Source organism: Schistocerca cancellata, chromosome 5 (assembly GCF_023864275.1).
Source record: "Schistocerca cancellata isolate TAMUIC-IGC-003103 chromosome 5, iqSchCanc2.1, whole genome shotgun sequence".
Lineage (NCBI taxonomy): Eukaryota > Metazoa > Arthropoda > Insecta > Orthoptera > Acrididae > Schistocerca > Schistocerca cancellata.
The window spans coordinates 17,194,395-17,216,315 of NC_064630.1; the positions used below are offsets into that span (position 1 = coordinate 17,194,395).

Genomic DNA, 21,921 nt, shown 5'->3' on the forward strand with positions numbered 1-21,921 from the left:
GTATGAACTCAAGGGTTTCATAGGATACCTATACTTAATTTCGTTGTGATCATTTTCAATGACAGTACGGGAGGAGCAAAACCATCTGACTTGAAACATACTTTTCCAGCGGGATTTGAATCTTTGGCAACAGTTGCAGTTGCACGTTCAGTGAGGTATCAAGAATGTTAACAATCACTCATTTCTATAGTATAGGCTACGGCAGAGAGAAGCAGGTTTCCGACAAAGTACACGATGACAGACACTGTCGCTGTCACTTATTAAACAGGAATTGTTCAGAAAATTACAACTATATGTAGTGAAATGAGTAGGTTGATGCAGCTCCAGTCCGGCACTATCACTGAGTTGCCAAACATTTTCCGAATAGCACTTAAGATAAAAATGTGTGTGTGTGTGTGTGTGTGTGTGTGTGTGTGTGTGTGTGTGTGTGTGTGTGTTCTTTTGGACATTTCCGAAAGAGCAGACACTACCAATCGAAATAGACACCCTTGTTCATCAATTAAAGATTGAAGGACAGATGTCCGGGCTGTCATGTGCATTAAAATAGAACAACGGCGTCAGATGAAAATTTGTGCCTGACCAGGTTCGAACCCGGATTCGTAGTGTCTTTTCTTTCGGACATTCCCGAAAGAACAGACACCACAAATATATCCATATACAGGGGGTTATATGGCATTTTTTCTGCAATTTGTCTATGCCGCCACCCCTACAATATTTACTACCCCTGCTCAAACATCCTGTATAATTATTTGGGTCTCGACAGGTCATCAAAAGTTTTCAGTGCTAGACGTACGACATCGTCCGAACCCTAGCGGGAATACAGTGTGGCCGCGAGCGAGTGGAATAATGGCCGCGAGGGTGATGGAGGGGGGGGGGGGGGGGGTGGTACCACGCATGTGGTATGCGGCAAAAATGCGAATTTGTGTCTGACGAGGAGCGCATGTAGACAGGTGCTGAAGAGAGGTTGGCTGCTGTATCCCGACAGTGACCACCGTCGGAGGTTCGAGTCCTCCCTCCGGCATGGACGTGTGTGTTGTCCATAGCGTAAGTTAGTTTAACTTAGATAAGTAGTGTGTAAGCTTAGGGACCGATGACCTAAGCAGCTTGATCTCATAAGTTCTTACAACGATTTAAAAAAATTTTAAATCCAAAATACTGCATCTCGGTTCTTACAATAGTGCAATAGGCGCACACTGGTTAGCTGTAACTGAAGAGAGACTCCAACTCGGATTGTGGTTAAGGGCATAATAACTTAAATTGCGAATTTATTTCTGATTGAATGTTCGTTATGTATTTTTCCGTCACTCTTTTCACTGTTATAAGTTACGTTCTACAAGGAACGCACGCCATTGGAGGCGGCAATCTGTAATTTATTTTACCTTAATTACTAATTCAATTTTGTTCCACAATTTAAAGGTATGGAATACGTGGGAATAATGAAGCTGCTCAGTGACAGGTATGGTGGAGGCATTGAGACCAGGCCTCGGATCTTCTCAAACTTTAAAAAAAAAATAATAGTGCAGTGATCAGCATGTCTGTCTAGTAAGCAGAAGGTCCAGGTTTGAAGCCCAGTCGGTCATAAATATTCATCTGCCATCTTAGCTGTATTTCAACGCGCTGTGACAGTGTGGACGTCGGTCCTTCGATATTTAAGATGCAATTGTTTTTTGAGGCAATAGAGGTGATTTGCGAACATTTGTCTTGCCATTAGTGTAACGGGACGTCAACGGCATCTAACCCTTAGTCATTGCTTTGTGCCGGCGCTAACCCATGTCATATATATGCGAATCAGATTGTAGTTCATATTTAGTCAAATAACGAATGGTCAGTATACAAGTATGCCGGCCGGGGTGGTCATTCTAGGTGCTACAGTCTGAAACCGCGCGACTGCTACGGTCGCATGTTCGAATCCTGTCTTGGGCATGGATGTGTCTGATGTCATTAGGTTAGTTAGTTTTAAGTAGTTCTAAGTTCTAGTGGACTGATGACCTCAGAAGTTAAGTCCTATAGTGCTCAGAGCCATTTGAACCATTTATGAAGAAGTATTTACGAACAGTAGAAGCAGGATTGCAGCGAACTGATCCCTTAACAAAGTGCAACATAAAGTACCTGTTTAATGAGTCATTCCAGTTGCATAGCTGAGGGAAATATTTGTTAATCAATTCATTGCAGAGCTGGCCGAAGTCGCCTTGCGATTCTAGGCGCTGCAGTCTGGAACCGCGAGACCGCTACGGTAGCAGGTTCGAATATTGCCTCGGGCATGGATGTGTGTGATGTCCTTAGGTTAGTTAGGTTTAACTAGTTCTAAGTTCTAGGGGACTAATGACCTCAGAAGTTAAGTCCCATAGTGCTCAGAGCCATTTGAACCATTTATGCAGAAGTATTTACGAACAGTAGAAGCAGGATTGCAGCGAACTGATCCCTTAACAAAGTGCTACATAGAGTACCTGTTTAATGAGTCATTCCAGCTGCATAGCTGAGTGTAATATTTGTTAAACAATTCATTGCAGAATTAATGTAATACCCGCACGATGATCTGTGTCTTACTGTATCATTAGCCGCACGCGAATGGAGTACTATATTCCTTAAATCAGATTACTCAGGCTGAGGCCAAATAAAGAGAAGCGACGACGCCACAACACTATCTTAAGTAGGTAGTCAGCGCTAAATTATATTGGGCACCATTAACGTTGCTGTAAGCAGTTTGACAGCATAACACCACCACAACTACTGACAACCTGAGCCATATCATCACGCAGTTGTAACTCGCAGTGATTGCAAGTTGCTGATGTTTGTCAAGAATAGCGGAAAGCGCCTCTGAAGCTCCATTTGCATTACGTCTAGGACGGAGAGAATCCTACATAACAGTAATAGGTCACCAAGCGAAGAGAAGAGTCCACATATTGTCTCAAGTTCTTGCAGTTTGATACTAATGCAGTTCCCGATAGTTTCACACTAACGGGTTCTTTTGGCTATCGGAATACTCATATGTGACTTACAAAAGTGTAATTTCTAGAACGCTCAACTACCTTAATAACACCTCATTCTGGATTGAATACGACTTGGAAAGCGACATTAATTTGACGTTTCCATCCATCTCCTGACATCTTACTGAATGAAGTCTAAAGTGCACACACAGTTGTGTTGCCTGCCGCATGGATTCTGTGAAGTGTTGTGGCAGCTGGCAGTCAATGCTGAATACAGACATTTGCAAATACCCCCACTGCTTTAGGGGAAATCGTCTTTGTTGCATTTTTATCATACCGTAATTAGCACAATAACATAAGGCTTGTTCTGCTGAAGAACTTGATGCCCACAACTCCTTAAATAAGAATATCCTAGCGGGAGTAATGCATGAATGGAGACAAGACTGTTGGACAAAAGAATGGACAGCTCCCTGCTTGTTGCGTTTCCGATAGCGCCTACGATAAGAATCTGGTGTCATATTGTGCTTCACAACCTTAAACTGTTTATTTTTTTACTTCATACTAAAATAAAAGTTATGATATGAGAAGAGGAAATGACTGATGTGCTTCTCATTAACTTTAGTTTTTAGTGTTTATTTTCTCACTTCATACTAAAACAAGGGCGTTAATATGAGAAGAGGAAATGAAATATACGCTTCCAAGACATAATATTTCCTTGTGTGCTACTACAGCATACATGAAAAACCTGCAGTGGATAAATTTTGATAACACCTCACTTTCCTTTGTAAGAAGGTTCCTATTTTCTTGGGATTCAAATAGAGTGGACATTTCATCACTGGTTAATATTCTGATGACTAATGACATGATACCCGTTGCAATTGCTCCATGGCAACTGTGAGTGGAGTCTGACGTTGGTTACTATAAGAACACGCAGGCAGTGATATCCGTTCACTGCAGTCAGAGCCAAGGTGATTTCTTTCTGTTTATGGCGAAGCATCTGCTGCAGTGTCCACGCTCAGCCAACATAAACAAATCGCGGCGGCATTGGGCACTGCTAATCGCTGCGCTTGTCGCGAGCCTCGAAACATGAGCGCACTGTCTCTGCTAACGATACTATGGAGTTAATACATTTAACTTAACGTAATATCCACGACGTGGATTGGGTAAAAATTCAGTTTGTCAGTTCCCATCGCATTAAAATACTTTACAGTCATATTTGATGCAATATTTATTGTTGGTTGTCTCTCTAACGTTAATAGTACTGATTCAGATTGTGCGTGAACACGAAAACACACACACACACACACACACACACACACACACACACACACACACAGAGAGTCATTGATTCCAGTGAGGGTGACAACTACTGTGTGTTGAACAACATGTGCACCAGTCAATTCCTCAGTTGGCGTCGTTGGGTGAGATTTTTCAACTACCTTGCATTGCAAGAATTGTAAGGACGAGACTGAAAGCAAATGGACTTGTATCTAAATAACTGCGACAAATCAAAGCTTGACCGACTATCAGATAATTGTCCATGTGGGTTTTGTGGACGAGTTTACTTTTAGTAACCAACCCACCCACGATCATTACATAAGATTTCTCGAAGGCGTAGGGGCATTGATTTCATCAAGACGGCGACAGTGTAGCTTGATGGCTTACTTCCCACCATACGTTTTCTATATTCGTCCAAAGGTCGCTTGCATTTGTAGGTCCACATGGCAATGACCTTGTTACCTCTGTCCACATATTCTCTATCTGGTTGATGTTCGGTGATCGTGGAACAAATGGCAACAGCTTTATCCTCTCTTGGCCCTGAAACCAATCTCGCACTGCTCTGCTATGATGGATGGGGCTCTGCTCCTGTAAATAAACTGTTATCTCGTTCGTTCATATATTTATATTTAAATAAAATATTAGTAATAAGTACACTGTATTATTATTTCCCACAGTGTTTAAGAATTCAGGCCCTGTCATAAATAAGTGATCTAGATTCAACCGTCTGATTAAGAATGTGGTTTACCCAGTCTATCAAATGATGAGAGTCGTATTCGGATATCCACATTAAGCCTGTCTGGCTGCATCTGATTACAACGATCTGGTATCGAAATAGAAATAGGATAATTTGAACATCTGTATTGCAACAATGCTGTGCACATAAATTCCTATGATGGAGTAACAGGTAGGAACTGCCTAAGAAAAAGCGAGAAATATGTCTACTAGCAGCAATGTAACGTAATTATAACCCATATTTATGTGACGGAAATACTGAATCGAACAATGCACATCTATTTCAGTGGTGGGAAGATGCACCATATCGGATTTGCTGATGACATAATGACAATAATAATTATAATAATAATAAAAATCCCGTGGGGCCGATAGGGGAAACCCTTCCCCACATGGGTGGTACCAAGGAAATCAAATACTTGGGGTGAACCAAATACTAACACAATCCTGAACGGCTACTCAATCCGTTGAACTCAAAATCCAGACACATCTGAGTGAAAACCACCGCAACTCTGGTCGCCGTCTGTTAGCTCAATGAGCTCGGCTAAAAATATTTGCTTCCAAAGGCTTCAACACCCTCTGGTCCTGTCCGGTCCTGGAATCACCCAGCCCAAACCAATGAAACACAAGCAAACATGAACTGTGCAAGCAAAGTCAACTTAACCCCAGGGGGTACACAACCCGGCTGTCGACAGGCGGCAGTCGGAATTTCGGATTCTGGGGAGTCCAGGTTAGCACGACAGAGAATATTGAAGATCTCCTGTAAATTTCCCTACAAGCAGAAAACATGCATTTGAAAACTACACGCCGCGCGGGATTAGCCGAGCGGTCTAAGGCGCAGCAGTCATGGACTGTTCGGTTGGTCCCGGCGGAAGTTCGAGTCCTCCCTCTGGCATGGGTGTGTGTGTGTTTGTCCTTAGGATAATTTAGGTTAATAGTGTGTAAGCGTAGCAGTTAAGTCCCATAAGATTTCACACACATAAGAAATTTATTTTTATAACTAAACTTCGATACATTGATCCAAATACGAAAGCTGAATAATCTCACATAATAAATCGACCGACAAAAAATTCTCATCATTGCTCTTCAAGAACCACAACTAACTGACAATGAAACCTTGCATTACGGAAGCAGTTTCATCTTCAGGAGCAAAATACAACAAAAGGTAGCGAAAGGCGTACCAATCTTCGGCATTGCTTTTCTCGAACACAGATCTATCATCAACTCTGTCAAAGAAATAACAGCCATCAACAATCGACTTATGACTATGCTCACTCAGAGCCCCAGTAAAAAATATACACTCATCAATGCACATGCCCCCACCAACATCGAAAATAAGAAAAACACCAAAAATGTCGAAAAATTCGGGAACACACTCGAAAATACTATGAGCAAAATTCACCAAGATGACGTGAAAATACTAATGGGAGACTTCAACTCTCTATTTGGGACAGAAAAAACCTGTAGAAAAATCATTGGTACAAATCAACACACCGAAACGCTTAGACCAACGGCTCACATCTGACTGATATTTGCCAACAATTCAACCACAAAAGGATGTCTTCCCACTTCAGGAAAATACCGTTTCTCAGGTAACCTGCTTGGCTACCAGGTGCAAGCTGCTGTCGTTCACCTTTCTAGACTCGCTGAAAGCCAGATTTTTAATTCTTTTGTAGTAGAGCTACAAGCAGGCAGATACAAACTCAATAAGGGAATCGTAAGATAATGCTCGAGCAAAATTCGTCTTGCTACTTACAGTCACCCTTAGTGTCAGAGCGAAAACCTTACGGTACTGCCAATTTCATAGTGCCACTTTTGTTTTCTGCTGACATATTTTTTGTTATTGTTAATACATAATTTTATCTATGTTATGCCACATTTTCATAAGACTTGCGAATGATACAGGAAATGAAGTAAATACAGATCTTTTCGAAGTCAAAAGTTGGTAATATCCTACTAATTCGTGTTAAAATAGGATCAATCGTCTTACAGACACTTAATGCATCGCTACAGTCTGGAACCGCGCGACCACTACGGTTGCAGGTTCGAATCCTGCCTCGGGCATGGATGTGTGTGATGTCTTTAGGTTAGTTAGGTTTAACTAATTGTAAGTTCTAGGGGACTGATGACCTCAAAAGTTAAGTCCCATAGTGCTCAGAGTCCTTTGAACCATTTTTGAACTTAATGCTTTATTAAGATAGACTGCCGTCGTGATGTTTCTGTAGTAAGCTGAATTTAATTTGTATTAGTAAAGTGAATATTTTATTTGCATTTTCCATTAGTTTACTAAACGCAACAGTAATCATCAAAGAGAAATTAATCAGCAGCTGAATTTTCTTTCACGATATCTAAAACAATCTGACAATGCTACAGTTGTTTACAAATTCTACGCCCATAGAAACCTACTTGTTTTAACGAGGTCATTAAACCATAGTAGTTTTAAGAGTATTTTCGTCTAGCAATGAATTGCCTCGACGGTTGATCGATCAAGAGCGGGAAAGGTAATATTTTACGAATATATGACGAGAGGGACAAGTGCTTGAGAGAGGACTTCCCTATTAATACAAGTGCCTGAGAGACGACTTTCCTATCAATCTCCTGGATAGTTTTGTTTCTCAAATCAACAGAGTGAGTTATCATGCAGTAGCAAAGGTGATGTAGTTTTGTTCCTCGACTTTATTACACTGCGACCGAACTGTGTCTCAGTTGTTGACAACAAATTCCAGCTATGTTGCACACACCCCTTGGGGCAGAATTTTTAGTCCAAAACACACTTTTGGAGCTATCAAATGTAAAATATTATGTTCACACTACTCTTTGCTCTAGTCTACGTCTTTTGGTGGGGCTCAGCTTTTCATTTCTTCTTAGGAAGTTAACGATAAAGGCATCATAACACGTCACCAGTAACAGTACTGCATAGGAATGCTCGATGAGTGACCTGATGGCGTTTAATATTAGTCACTCCGTTGATTTTTGTTGTTTCGAACTAGAGCATGCAGTACTCCTACACCAGAATTCCGAACTTTGCCTGTTGAATGCAAATGTCGCATGATGGTAAAATGGTAATGTGTCGCGTATATCAGTAGTGGAGACTTCCTTAATGTGGAAAATCATTCGTGCCAGAATGATCTTGGTTGAAACAAGAACATCTTTTTCTGTCGTATTTTTCCTAAAAGCACTCGCTCCAAACACAGTTCAAATCTTTCTAGCTGCCTCCTCTACATTCACCCCTCTGTTATACCTAAGTAAATATTGTGTTGCAGATGTTACAGCTTTTTCCACTTGCGACACAATTTTACAATGCTTAATCGTAGTTCATGATTTTCAGGTATGCAAAATCCAATGCTTAACTGCAAGATACTAACTAGAACTTCAAATTCGAAAATGGCATTGATACATACACTGATAGCGTGGCGCCGTCTTCACATGGCCGGATTTCAGGCGGCGGGTGGCGTCTGGCCGGTGGCCGGTAGCCGCTGCAGCGCGAGGAAACGCCCAAGTGTAAGCTGTTATGATCGCGACGCAGGCACGAGCTGTCCTGCGGAATTGTTTCTGGAATACTTGTTATTGCGGGTGGGTAGAATATTAAGCGAATTGTCTTCGATGTTCAATCAGACTCATAACTTAAGACCGAAATGTGGTAAAAAAAAAAATACAGTTGGATGCGAACATGCGATTCTAAGTTTAGAATGCACGACGATTACCGCAAGACCACGGGCTCACTCCATCCATATCAGCTCCCTCCTAACACTTCCGCATCTTACAGTGTTGCCAGACTGTGCAGATGGCCAGACTTAAAGTTGTCAGGGGCGGTCAGTTTTATTGGCCACGTTAAGTGAACGACTCGGACTTAGTCTCTGTGGCGGCCGGCCGGCGGTCATTTTTTTTGTCTAAGACTGTACATCTCTCAGCTGTAGCTAGACCACTGACAACTATTAAAAAAGGGGCACACTCAATACAGATGGGAAGCAGTGCTAGAAGCACCAACTTGAACCCAGAAAGTATGGTGAGATAAGACGTTACAGATAAAAATTGGGAGTTGGCCCCGGAGGCCCCACTTGTGGAGGGTAGCGAGGATGTGGTGACACCACGTGGTGTCGTAATCCCTATGCAAGTTAAAGAAGATGGTGATAAGATGTTGATTCTGGTCAAAAGCTTACCAAATAGCAGACTCCACACAGACTTAACTGTCAACAGTAGAATGATACTGATGAAAACTGCCCTGGGATGGAGCCAAAAGACTCCGAGACTCAAGGTACCAACACAGTCATCGGCTCAACATACATCCGAGCAACTTGCACTTTCTTGCTGTTGAGACAGGAACTCGCCCTCACTACGGATACAGTTGACAATAGCAAGGATGCGATGGCAATCCACTGATAAGTGTTTGAACATTAGGTTGTGGATGCAGTCTTGCCCTGGAGCCATGTCAGAGCAAAGGGCTGCTAGGGTATTCAAGTATTCTTACTCACTGAAAGGAGCATTATACAATTCCAGATGCCTAGTAGTAAAAGGTAAAGGAAGTTACTCTACCCACTTTTTGAGGACATGAAATGCACACTGATAATTCACAGACGCAGAGGCTCGAGCATGATAAAAAGCAAAATGCATCTGGATCAGAGTCGACATCACCATTCAGAGAGATACCCATACACCCATGGGCTACTAGTTTCCACAGAGGTATCGAATCTCAATCTAAACCTATGAAGGAGAGGTACGTGGTCCAACGTTAGCAATGTACCACTTCCAGCATTCTCATTTCTGTCATTTTATGACATGGTGGACCTGGTCATGAAGCTGTTCAAAGGCAATGAGGTGCTCCATCAACAGATATCACTTTTGGCATTTGTGAACCTGCCTGCGATCTCTAATGGTCATGGTGATTTCAGGGGTCCACCAAAGTTCTGTCTTCCAACAGGGGAATCCTAAAGAAGAGGGGATCGCTGAGTCAGCTACTGACAGAATGGCTGCAGTTGTGTTCTGGACAACCACGTCAACATCTCCATGTGGCAGGGTGCAAAGGGTGGTGGTGATGGTGGTGGTGGTGGTGGTGGTGGTGGTGGTGAAAGCATCCCAACCAGCTTTGAAGAGAACCCATCTGGATGGACACCCAAACAAGTGAAACAAAGGGAGGGCCAAAATGATCAGAAAATGATCGCTGTCACACGGATCATTATGAACTCTCCCGGAGAAGACATAGGCTACAAATAAAAATGTCAATGGCCAAATAAGATGCATGCACCACACTGAAATGTGTGGGAATACCAGTATTCAAGAGGCAAAGATCGAGCTCTGTGAGCTAGTTTTCGACAGCTTTACTGTTTCCAGCGGTCATAGTTCCACCCCCTCAAAGGTTTATGGGCAATGAAGTTAGTATTAGGAAGGGTGAGGGGAGCTGAGAAAATAGTGCAGACAATGCATTGTGGGACACCTCATCATTGAAAGGAAGATAAATGTTACAACTGGTAAATTCCAGAGATGCCTTCACATGAAGAGCCATAACCTCCAAAGTTGTGTTGAGTGGCACGTGTCTGCTGTAGACAGAATACAGAACGTACATGCAAATACCACCCAGTGCTCTTTCATAATCAGTGCGGTTCTTAAAATAGGCATGACCACCACAGAAGGTAGGGGTCTACATTGCTGAGACCCAAGTCTCCTAGAGAGTGACACAAAAAACAGGGTTAGAGCACAGAAGATTTTATAGTTCAGCCAAGTGATACAAAAAACTGCTGCAGTTCCACTGGAGGACTGCACTATCTGTATCCTACAGGGGTGAGAAGGGACGAGGAGGCGTGCCACGCCTCAGTGCTGCCTGCTGTCACTGGCTGCAAAGACAGGCCATCAATACACATCTGTTCCAAATCAGGGTGCATGTGTGGGTCTGGGGTTACGGGAACCGCAAGGAACGCTGCCTGAGGTACAAAGGCAGAACATGTGGGGCTAAATGGCATGAGGGCCATCACAATCTCCCCATTTTTGGAGGGCTATTACTTCTCCTTCTTGTCTCTAAATGATTTAGAATTCTAGAAGGGCTTGTCTGTCTCAGATTCTGAGACAGAGGAGGAACACATAGTCCTATAATCTGCAATTTGTGAGTCCTTCAGCCACCAGGTAGCAGCTGGTTATAGGTCAGCAGAGTCCTGGGAAGGGAATGTCCCAGGGACCCCTCCTGGTAAGGGGGTGTAGGGGAAGCAGCAGGAGAAGACAGGCAGCCTGAAGGTCCAGATACAGAAGATACTGAGTGGACAACATTGTTGTAGCATACCATCCATCACTATTGTATGTGTAAAATATAGGCAATCATATTTTTTCTTGGCCTCTTGATATGCGAGACAGTTCAGGGACTTTTTCTCCTGGATTTTCTTTTTGCATTTGAAAACAGTGCAGTCCGATGAACAGGGGGGAAATGTGCTTCCCACAGCTGACATAGATGGCAGGAGGGGTATAAGTACATTCAAGTGCAACTGATAGCCACAATTCCTACAGACCAGGCTGGTGTTGCAACATGAAGATGTGTGTCCAAATCACATGCCTTTGCAGAACGAATGGAAGCAGAAATATACATCTTGACATCACAGTGACACACCACCACCCTCATCTTGACCCTCTCAGGCAACAAGTCACCTTCTATGGCCAAGATGAAGGCTCCAGCATCAAATCTGTTATCTTACGGCTGCTGCTCGACACAAAGGACAAAATGCACATCTCGCTGTTCTGAATTAGCAACTTGTACCACTTTGTAAAAGGAGATCTCAACGGAAAATGATACCCAGACCCATAATCAGACTTTTACAGGGGTTACAGTGACAGGAATATCGCCCAGCTTGTCACAGATGAGCAGCACCTGTGACTGAATGGGGAAGGCAGAACAGAGGCACTTTTCACTTTTGAAGTCACTGCCACTTCCTCAAATTTGCCTTTGGGATGTTCAACAAAGAATGGATGCCTTGTAGTCAAAAAGGAATCCCTGTCCATCCTAGAACAAATTATTGGAGGGAGTATTTTCCACCTTGTATCTGAGCTCTACATTCCTCCTATACCTTTTCAAATTGTAATATAACTTAGCTTCAGAAGAGACTGCTGGGGTCATGAAGTCACCAGCAGAAGAAAGTTTAATTCACTTCATGTTGAATCTTCTGCTATGGTACCACCAAATCCAAACAGGGGCTTTCCCCACCGTCACCACCCAGCCACAGCAACTGTTATCGGGCCAGTAAAGCATTTCCCAGCATCCCCATGCTCCAGCCGTGATGAGTACATACTCTGTGGCTTGTATGAGGAGTTTCCAGCTCAGGCACCAACAGTACGATCACTTTGTGGTCCGAGGCTACCACCGTACAGTTACTTGATGACCCCATCCCACAACAGAATGGCTACTGTGCTGAGTTTTGGGCATAGTACTGTTGCAAGAAAGAAGAGTGCAAAAACAGAAAGGAAAAAAGGTTGAATATATGCCACACTGAGTGAATTTCCCTGCATAATTCACACTTCTGTAAAATTTGGAAAAGAAGTATCAACTGAAGCCCAACAAAGATACCATATAATTAACAATGAAAAGATGTAGAAGCCCTGAAGGTAAGAAAATGAGTGCCCAAAACACAAACTGGATCCAAGAACATCCCAGAAAAGATAGAAAGGAGAAAGAATAGTAGAAATACAGACTTTCAGCACAGAAAGGGAAGTAGTGCTGTGAGGGCTGGGACACCGTGCTGGTCAGGCACGTACTCAGTAAGAGATGTGAGTCCCTTGTGGGATAGTTCAGGAAGAAGAAAGAAAAAGTTTGAGATTTGCCAATGGCAATGTAAATCTGTCAGAGACAGCAAAAGACTTGGAAGAGCAGCTGAATGGAACATACAACACTGTGAAAGGAGTATCAAGTGAACATTAACAAAAAAAAGATGGTGCTGAGGGAATAAAACTAGGAAACGAGACACATAAGCAGCAGCAGTTTTTTGCTATTTGGGCAGCAAAATAACTGATATTGGCTGAAGTAGAGGCAATAGAAAATGTAGACTGGCAATGGCAGAAAAAGTGTTTCTTAATAACAGAAATTTGTTAACAGTGAATATAAATTTAAGTGTTAGGGAGTCTTCTCTGAAAGGATCTGTCTGGATTGTAGCCTTGTATTGAAGTGAAACATGAATGATAAGCAGTCCAGGCAAGCAGAGAGTAGAAGCTTTTTAAAATATGTTGTGCTACAGAAGAATGCAGCAGATTATATGGGTAGATTATGTAACTAATGAGGTGGTACTGAATAGAATTGGGAGATTTGAAATTAATGGCAAACTTGACTAAAAGAAGGGATTGGTTGATAGAACACTTTCTGAGACATCAAGGAGGGAAGTTTGAGGGTGTGTGTGGGGGGAGGGGGGGGGGAGTGTAGAGGGAGACCAAGAGATGAATACAGTAAGCAAATTCAAAAGGATGTAGGTTGCAGTAGTTATTCAGACGTGAGGCTTGCACCGGATAGAGTAGAATGACGAGGAGCTGCATCGAACCGGTCTACGAACTGAAGATCACAACAACAACAACAACATCAGAGATGATAGACAAAGTTCCAAGAATAACAAAGCTATATACTTATTTTAGTATTTTTAATAACAATAGTCAATATTTTCTAAATGCTGTTTATATATAGCAATTGTGATCTGTTCACCAATTTAGGGGATGATGATAATAATAATACCAAACTGTATTATTATATTTTACAAAAAAGTTTGTTCACTTTATACTTGTGTAGCGAATACAAGTTAACTTGATCTGAGTTTGCTGGAGTGGCTGTTAAATCACATACAAACATTATCATCTTTAGTGGGAAATATTTAGTACTGTATCATTTGTATATCATATACATGGGTTTTGCCATAAATACATACTGGTATCATACATTAGTCTTCTTTTTTTATTAATTAAGACCACAAAAATGGGATAACTGCAGTTTGTCATCAAGCAGCTGCTGTGTAATAATTTTTCTACGTGAAAGAAAGAAAGAAAGAAAGAAATTATCCCAATAGAACCGCCGCAGAGTAGTGGGAAATGGTCATGAGTATCAAAACTGCCTTGGCTTGTTTCAAGTTGAGTTCTGTGAAGCAACCCAGTTGGATAGAGATGTGGCTATATTTGGCACACATTGGTATCTGTCAATTAACTTTGAAGAGGTGCACACCAGGGTACAATTATGATTCCACTGGCAACCGCAAACATTTTTCTATGAAGGCATTGACCATCTTGTCTCACAATAGGGTAAATTTAGTAACAGTTATGGCAATTACTTTTGAAATAATCAGCAATTTACTTGCTTTTTTTCCATCTGTCTCATTTTCATCTGACTGCCTCATATCATTTAAGCATGATACATGTACTTACAAATGTTGAGTATCCCAACATAGCATCTGTGTACAAGTTTTTTAATGGAAACACTGCTGCTTGTAGAGAATATGGTACATGATATACCATCTACAGAGTACCAGACTGAACAATGTTTACTTGTGTTTTCACCAAGCTGAATGAAGTGTTTTCACTAAACAGCACAAGACCGGTGTAGTACCCAGCAGTCACATCTCATCTGAATATGCAAACAAGTACAGTATGGATAAAGTATAAGTCATAATTCAGTTGGTAGAATGTAGCTCTTCAACAAACTCATACAGAAATTTTAAAGTGAGTAGTGCTCCAAGCACAACAATATGTTAGACATTACTATGCACAGCCTCAGTCCTTTTCATTTGCAGCAAATTTACCACCATTAAAGAGAAGTTGAAGGTAGATGATTGGCTAATTGCAAACAGCTGAGTAACTACATTAATGATGGTTACTGATGAAGTCACTTTCACTCATGATGGTATCAATAACACTCATAACTCACTCACTGGTTCAAGAAAAACTCATAAGCCTTTATGGAGAATGCTTGTCTTAAATGTGTAGTGTGGTGTGATAGACAATCAGTTGATTGGGCCTGTTGCATTACCACATCATCTTAAAGGGTCCCAATATCTACACTCTTTTTTTAAAAAAAAAAGTGTTCCAGCATTATTGAAAGACACTCCTTTGGTTACAAGGATGAGTAAGTTCTTCCAGCATGACAGGGACCAGCACTAGCCACCAGGTGACACTATTTAAACCCACCATCCCGCAGACGATGAATCGGCATAAATGGCCACATTTCTTGGACACACAGAGTCAGCCCTTTACATTTTTGTTTGTCACAATGGTTGAAAGGAATGTCTGTGGGGATCACTGAAAACCTAAGCCTTCAATGTTATGAATATTAATGACCCCATAAAAGACTGCCTAAACAACCCCAAAAGAGCTACATGTAGTGTAGTCAAGAGAAATCGAAAGAGCACTAAAGTTGTAGGTGGAATGTATGGAGGTCAACTTCGAACTTTAACCTATTCCTTTGCTTAAAACTATCTACGATTATTTGTATGATTTACGTCCTGACAGTTGTAGCTCTGTAAGCACTAAAAATAGAAACATGATATGTGGAACATTTTACTCTAATTAGTGTACACTACCATCTCTTAAAATAGTTACTAAACTTCCGAAGACATACTGTATCTTACGTTCTCCAGGAAAATACTTTTATTTATATTCTAAAATGCCTTGAATTGACTGTTAAATATGCTTCTGACAATGCTAATAATATGAATGGAACATTTACCTGGAATAAAAAGATGATATTGACATCAGATGTTCAATACATTGCTTTAACACAATGCATTTCTCTACTTGAAAGTTTTCAGAAAAGTTGTAAATGGCATGCTGCATATAAAGCAAATACACTGAAGTAAAAAAACACTAGCAACACACAGAAGGAGTTGTGCGACATTATCAAAAGTTGGTAGGCACGTTTCTTCATCTGAAAGACAATGTATACTTAAATTTCTTGCCATTAGCATAAGAGTGGCACTAGTAACACCACTATGCGGATGCAAATCAGGTCTGCTTTAAATACATGCTGTAATAGTCATGAGTGTTTGTTATTTTAGAGACTGGACGAGGTGAGTTGATGTTAGTCAGGAATGCCTTTAAGGTGACAAAGATACCGTTATCAACACTTCACTGAGTTCAAACGGAGTCATATAACAGGGCTATGAGAAGCTGCATGTTCCTTCTGCAATACTGCAGAAAGATTTGGCAGGAATGTAGCCACCGTACATGATTGCTGGCAGCATTGGTCTCAAGAATGTATGGTCACAAGAAGGCCAGGTTCCAGATGCACCAACAATCTGAGCAGCAGTTGTCACCACAGTGACAAACGAACTTTTACTAATCAGTTACTCCAAGGGCACCTCTGTAGTGTGCATTCCACTGACCCCAAACAGCTGCCATTTGTGACTTCCGTGGTGTAAAGCTAGTGTTCATTGGAGGGCAGAATGGAAGTTTGTTATGCCTTCTGGTGTCCGCCTTGATGCCAGTGATGGCCGTGCCTTTGTTAGGAGGCAGCCAGTTGAGGGGCTGCAACCTACTGTCTGTGTGCCAGACACACTGGACATACACCTGGAGTTACAGCCTGGGTGTGATTTTGTATGACAGCAGGAGCACTCTCTTAACTATCCCGTGCAACCTGACTACAGATTTTTACATCAATCTGCTGATTCGACCTTCTGTGCTGCCATTCACAGATGACATTCCAGGGGGTTCTTCTCAATAGAATAATGCTCACCTACGCACCACTGTTGTAACACAATATTCTCTACAGAGTGTTGACATGTTGCATTGGTCTGCTCGATCGGCAGATCTGTCTCCAATCGAGCACATATACATCATCATCGGACTATAACTCCAGCATCACCCGAGCAGCATTAACTGTCCCTGTATTGACCAATCAAGTGTAACTGGCATGGAACTCCGTACCACAAACCGACATCCCGCACCTGTACAACACAATGCATTTAATTTGCACACCTGCATTCAACATTCTGGCAATTACACTGGTTAGTCATGCATCAGAATTTCACAATTTCAATGGATTATCTCATGTTTACATTAACCTGTGATACGGACATTTTAATCATTTAAATATGTTACCTACACAAATGTATTCTCAAAATTTTACTATTCTACATTTTTTTTTTTCCACTAGTGTGCATAGGCTTACAAGATCCGAAGTTATACCAAAGGAACATTACAGTTTAATGTTTTAAAGTCACTGGAGATTGATCGCATTCTCGAACTGAACAGGGATGGAGCAGGTTCAGGATCATATCACTTTCAAAGATACTATCCTGGCATTACATTTGAAACAGTTTAAGGTAACCACAAGAAAGTTAAATGTGGATGGCCAAATTGAGATTTGTATTGTCTCTTCCCAAACAGAGTATAAACAATATACTACATACTTACATACAATAAATGTATTTATGTTGTCCTGATTTGACACAAACTGTACTCCATTTTATAATATTTATTTATAGGCAGATGTTTATGCATTACCTTCTTCTTGGTGACTGGATGAGTGTAGATAAGAGGATGTATTGGACCACTGCGTCTGTCACTGACCATCCACAATCTCTCCCACTCTGCTCTCTTTTCAGTACTAAGGCCTTCAATCAGTTCTGTCAAAGGTGCAAACACTGTGTTGCCTTTCTTTGGCACTGACACTATATGATATAAAGAATAGGCAAATGGAGCTGGCTGGAAAGAACCATCAATGTGCCAGCCAGTTCGACCAACCCCTGAAAATATTACCAGTAATTGAGCAATTAGTACATTCACAATCGCAGTATTCAAACACAGCAATAAACTGGTCTAAACTGGTATCTACACTTTGTTAATGAAATAAGAACAGCCAAACTTCTAGAAATAAATACGTGCAATAAAAGTAATACAAATTGGAGAAATATTTCCTCCGTGTGACTGCAAGGTAAATATAAGAAATATAGCTTCCAAGGAGTTGAGAGACCGATATGCGCAAGAAATTAAAATATTTTAAATTATGGAGTGTAGCATACACATTTTCACACAGATAATAATGAGTGTACCAGTCACTGTTGTGCTTCCACTGGTAACCTCAACTCATTATGGAAACTGTTTCATTGAACTGGTGAATAAAATGTGTTCTAAGGCAATGTTAATGACAGTGCTGTTGAAGGTTTTGTTTGGGATGTAACTATACTCTTTCCACTCAAACTTCATATTTTCTTGTTCGCTAAAATTTTCATACAACAACCCAAGGCTGCCTCATTCTTATAAACTAAATTGTTTGATAATGGGATCTTACTAGATGAATCGTCTGATACCACTTTTAGTCAAATTCTCAAGGTCTTCAGCTTTTGCTCAGAAACTCTCTTTTCCATTCCTTTCATCTTGGTTTGCTATTTCACTACCTGTTCTACAAATCATAAAAACATTTTAGCATGATTTACATAAAAAGAGATTGACCCCCAAAAGTTAATCATCCTAATATTTATACAGCCAATTAAATAAAAATAAACAGAATAATATTTTATAAAGTAAAAATACAATTTAATATAAAAAGAATTACACGAAATCACCATTTTATCGATGCTGTCAATAAACACAAGAGAATATATATTTCACTGGAAACATTTAGATACATATCTCTGATTTGTGAACTTTTTGAGTCTTTACTAGATGCAATTCACTGGAAGCTGGTTCTGAAAAGAAAGGGAGGTCGGACATATTGTTCCAAAATTATTAATTGGTTATTGTCATAGGACTGTGAGATCAAGAGCAAATATGTATACAGGGTGTCTCAGAAATGTTATGACGAACTTCCAGAGTAGGTGGGGTACATCATAAGGACCGAGAATTGCACAGCAACCCACGGCCACAAACGTCAGGGGTACCTGGCAGCACAGACTAGATGGGAAAGGGAGTTTGTAAGAACTTAGACTCTATGCCTTGACTATGTGTATACCTTTTGTGTTGCTGTGGACATTGTTATTCTTTATTTCACTAGCAAATTACTCTGCTAACAAAGCAAGAGAGTGCTTCATCTCAAACATTTATTGGCCATACTGAGCACACATGGTGCATGACATGAATACATCTCTAATTGTTTAGCAGATGTTCAAAGTTTGGTGACGCCAAGCATGCCTGATGCCAAGGGAGCATTGACTACTGGACACGCTCCATCACACGGAGTTTCTTTGATTGTAGCAGCTATGCAGATAATTCTTGGGACAAGATCCATTCCAGACTCCACAGGATCAAGATACATCAGCAATTTTATGGATTTCCACAGAAAAAAATCAGGGCTTGATAAGTCTGGTGAGTATGGTGCCCAGGGAACCACTCCTCCATGGCCAATCCATTGATGCATGAATGACCTGTTCAAACGCCTACTAACAACCAGTCCAAAATGCCTGCTCAGGCACCCCATCACACTGGAACCTTAAGCTGCGCCTCACATTTGCTAGAACATCTTCAAAGCAGGCAGCATTCCCTCCAGTACTCTCATGTACATCAAAACCCAGCAGTGCACAGTAGCTTTTGCAGCCATGGTTTGCTATGCAATTCTCAATCCTTATTATGTGCCCCACCTCCCACTGTAATGATAGTAAATAGTTACTCAAGTATAGTTTCTTATATTATGACACGGTATGATCCTCAGAAAAAAATGTATGTCAACTGCCTCTGGCCTCATAAGCCTACACAATTATATTATATTATATCATCATCATTTCTTTCCTTTCTCAGACGTTATGTCTGGTTAAAAATGGAAAGTGACGTTGACCTTGATCAAGCGTGACTTCCTTTTAACTGTACGGTATATGTTACATTGCATTTAGGAACTTTCGGGTAATTGGACATGTATCAATAATTACAGATTTCTGTAGTTGTATACATACGTTTGGATGTAGCTGTATTGCGTTGATGTACTGGTGGATATTGTGTTGTACGACTCCTGTAGTTGATAGTATAATTAATATAATGTCAACTTTATCCTGATGCCACATGTCCTTGACTTCCTCAGCCAGTTGGATGTATTTTTCAATTTTTTCTCCTGTTTTCTTCTGTATATTTGTTGTATTTGGTATGGCTATTTCGATTAGTTGTGTCAATTTCTTCTTTTTATTGGTGAGTATGATGTCAGGTTTGTTATGTGGCGTTGTTTTATCTGTTATAATGGTTCTGTTCCAGTATAATTTGTATTCATCATTCTCCAGTACATTTTGCGGTGAATATTGTATGTGGGAACGTGTTGTTTTATTAGTTTATGTTGTATGGCAAGTTGTTGATGTATTATTTTTGCTACATTGTCATGTCTTCTGGGGTATTCTGTATTTGCTAGTATTGTACATCCGCTTGTGATGTGGTCTACTGTTTCTATTTGTTGTTTGCAAAGTCTGCATTTATCTGTTGTGGTATTGGAATCTTTAATAATATGCTTGCTGTAATATCTGGTGTTTATTGTTTGATCCTGTATTGCAATCATGAATCCTTCCGTCTCAATGTATATATTGCCTTTTCTTAGCCATGTGTGGGATGTGTCTTGATCGATGTGTGGCTTTGTTAGATGATATGGGTGTTTGCCATGTAGTGTTTTCTTTTTCCAATTTACTTTCATCGTATCTGTTGATGTTATGTGATCTAAAGGGTTGTAGAAGTGGTTATGAAATTGCAATGGTGTAGCCAATGTATTTATATGAGTGATTGCTTTGTGTATTTTGCTAGTTTCTGCTCGTTCTATAAAGAATTTTCTTAAATTGTCTACCTGTCCATAATGTAGGTTTTTTATGTCCATAAATCCCCTTCCTCTTTCCTTTCTGCTTAATGTGAATCTTTCTGTTGCTGAATGTATGTGATGTATTCTATATTTGTGGCACTGTGATCATGTAAGTGTATTGAGTGCTTCTAGGTCTGTGTTACCCCATTTCACTACTCCAAATGAGTAGGTCAATATTGGTATAGCATAAGTATTTATAGCTTTTGTCTTGTTCTGTGTTGTATGTGTCATTAATTTCTGTGTAATGACTGAAGTTAATATTTTTTATATTGTTGGTAGGCATGTTATGGGGTGATATTTTGCTGGGTTTGCTGTGTCTGCTTGATCTTTAGGTTTCAGATAAGTTATTCCACGTGTAAGTGTATCAGGAAATGTGTATGGGTGATGATGATGATGTTTAGTTTGTGGGGCACTCAACTGCGTGGTTATCAGCGCCCGTACAGTTTCCCAACCTTTGCTCAGTCCAATTTCGCCACTTTCCTGGATGATGATGAAATGATGAGGACAACACAAACACCCAGTCATCTCGAGGCAGGTGAAAATCCCTGACCCCACCGGGAATCGAACCCGGGACCCCGCGCTCGGGAAGCGAGAACGCTACCGCGAGACCACGAGCGGCGGACAATGTGTATGGGTCTGCAATATAACTGTTAAATAATTTAGTTAGATGTGAATGTGTTGAGGTGAACTTCTTTAGCCAGAAATTTGCTATTTTATCTTTTCCAGGGGCTTTCCAATTGTGCATAGAATTAATTGCTCGGGTGACTTCATGTTGCAAAATTATCACTTCAGGCATTTGTGGTATCATCTTGTATGTGTCTGTTTCTGCTTGTACCCACCGCACATGTCTGTTATGTTGTACCGGGTTTGAACATATGTTGCTCCAGAAGTGTTCCATGTCTGTTATGTTTGGCGGATTGTCTATTTCAATGTGTGTGTTATCTATTGTCTGGTAAAATCTCGTTTGGCCAATGCTTGTAATTTCTGCTTCTTTTCATCTAATTGCTCTATCACTTCTTGTTGTGAGATTTTACCAAACCTTTTTCGTTTTTTGTCTGATATTTCATTTCTTATAAATTGTGTTAGCTGTCCGATGTCTTTTCTCAGTTTTTCTATTATGATCTGTAGCCTGTGTTGCCATGTTGGTTTTGTGGGTTTCTTCTGTGTGTTGGTTGGTTCTGATCTCTGCCTAGTGTGTATATTTAGTGTAGTGAGTGCTCCTATATAAACCAGTAGTTGTAACTCTTCCATAGTTGTATTTTCATTTATTTTGTTGTGTAT

General features: G+C 40.7%; 1 protein-coding gene across 1 annotated transcript in view; it reads right to left on the reverse strand.

Moving 5' to 3' along the window:
• The window catches only part of LOC126187829 (uncharacterized), a 161,452-nt gene that overhangs the window by 57,072 nt on the left and 82,459 nt on the right, over window positions 1-21,921 (reverse strand). Inside the window, exon 3 of the mRNA XM_049929130.1 lies at window positions 17,382-17,623. Within this exon, the coding sequence (XP_049785087.1) occupies window positions 17,382-17,623 (242 nt within the window). The remainder of the gene's footprint in view (window positions 1-17,381; window positions 17,624-21,921) is intronic.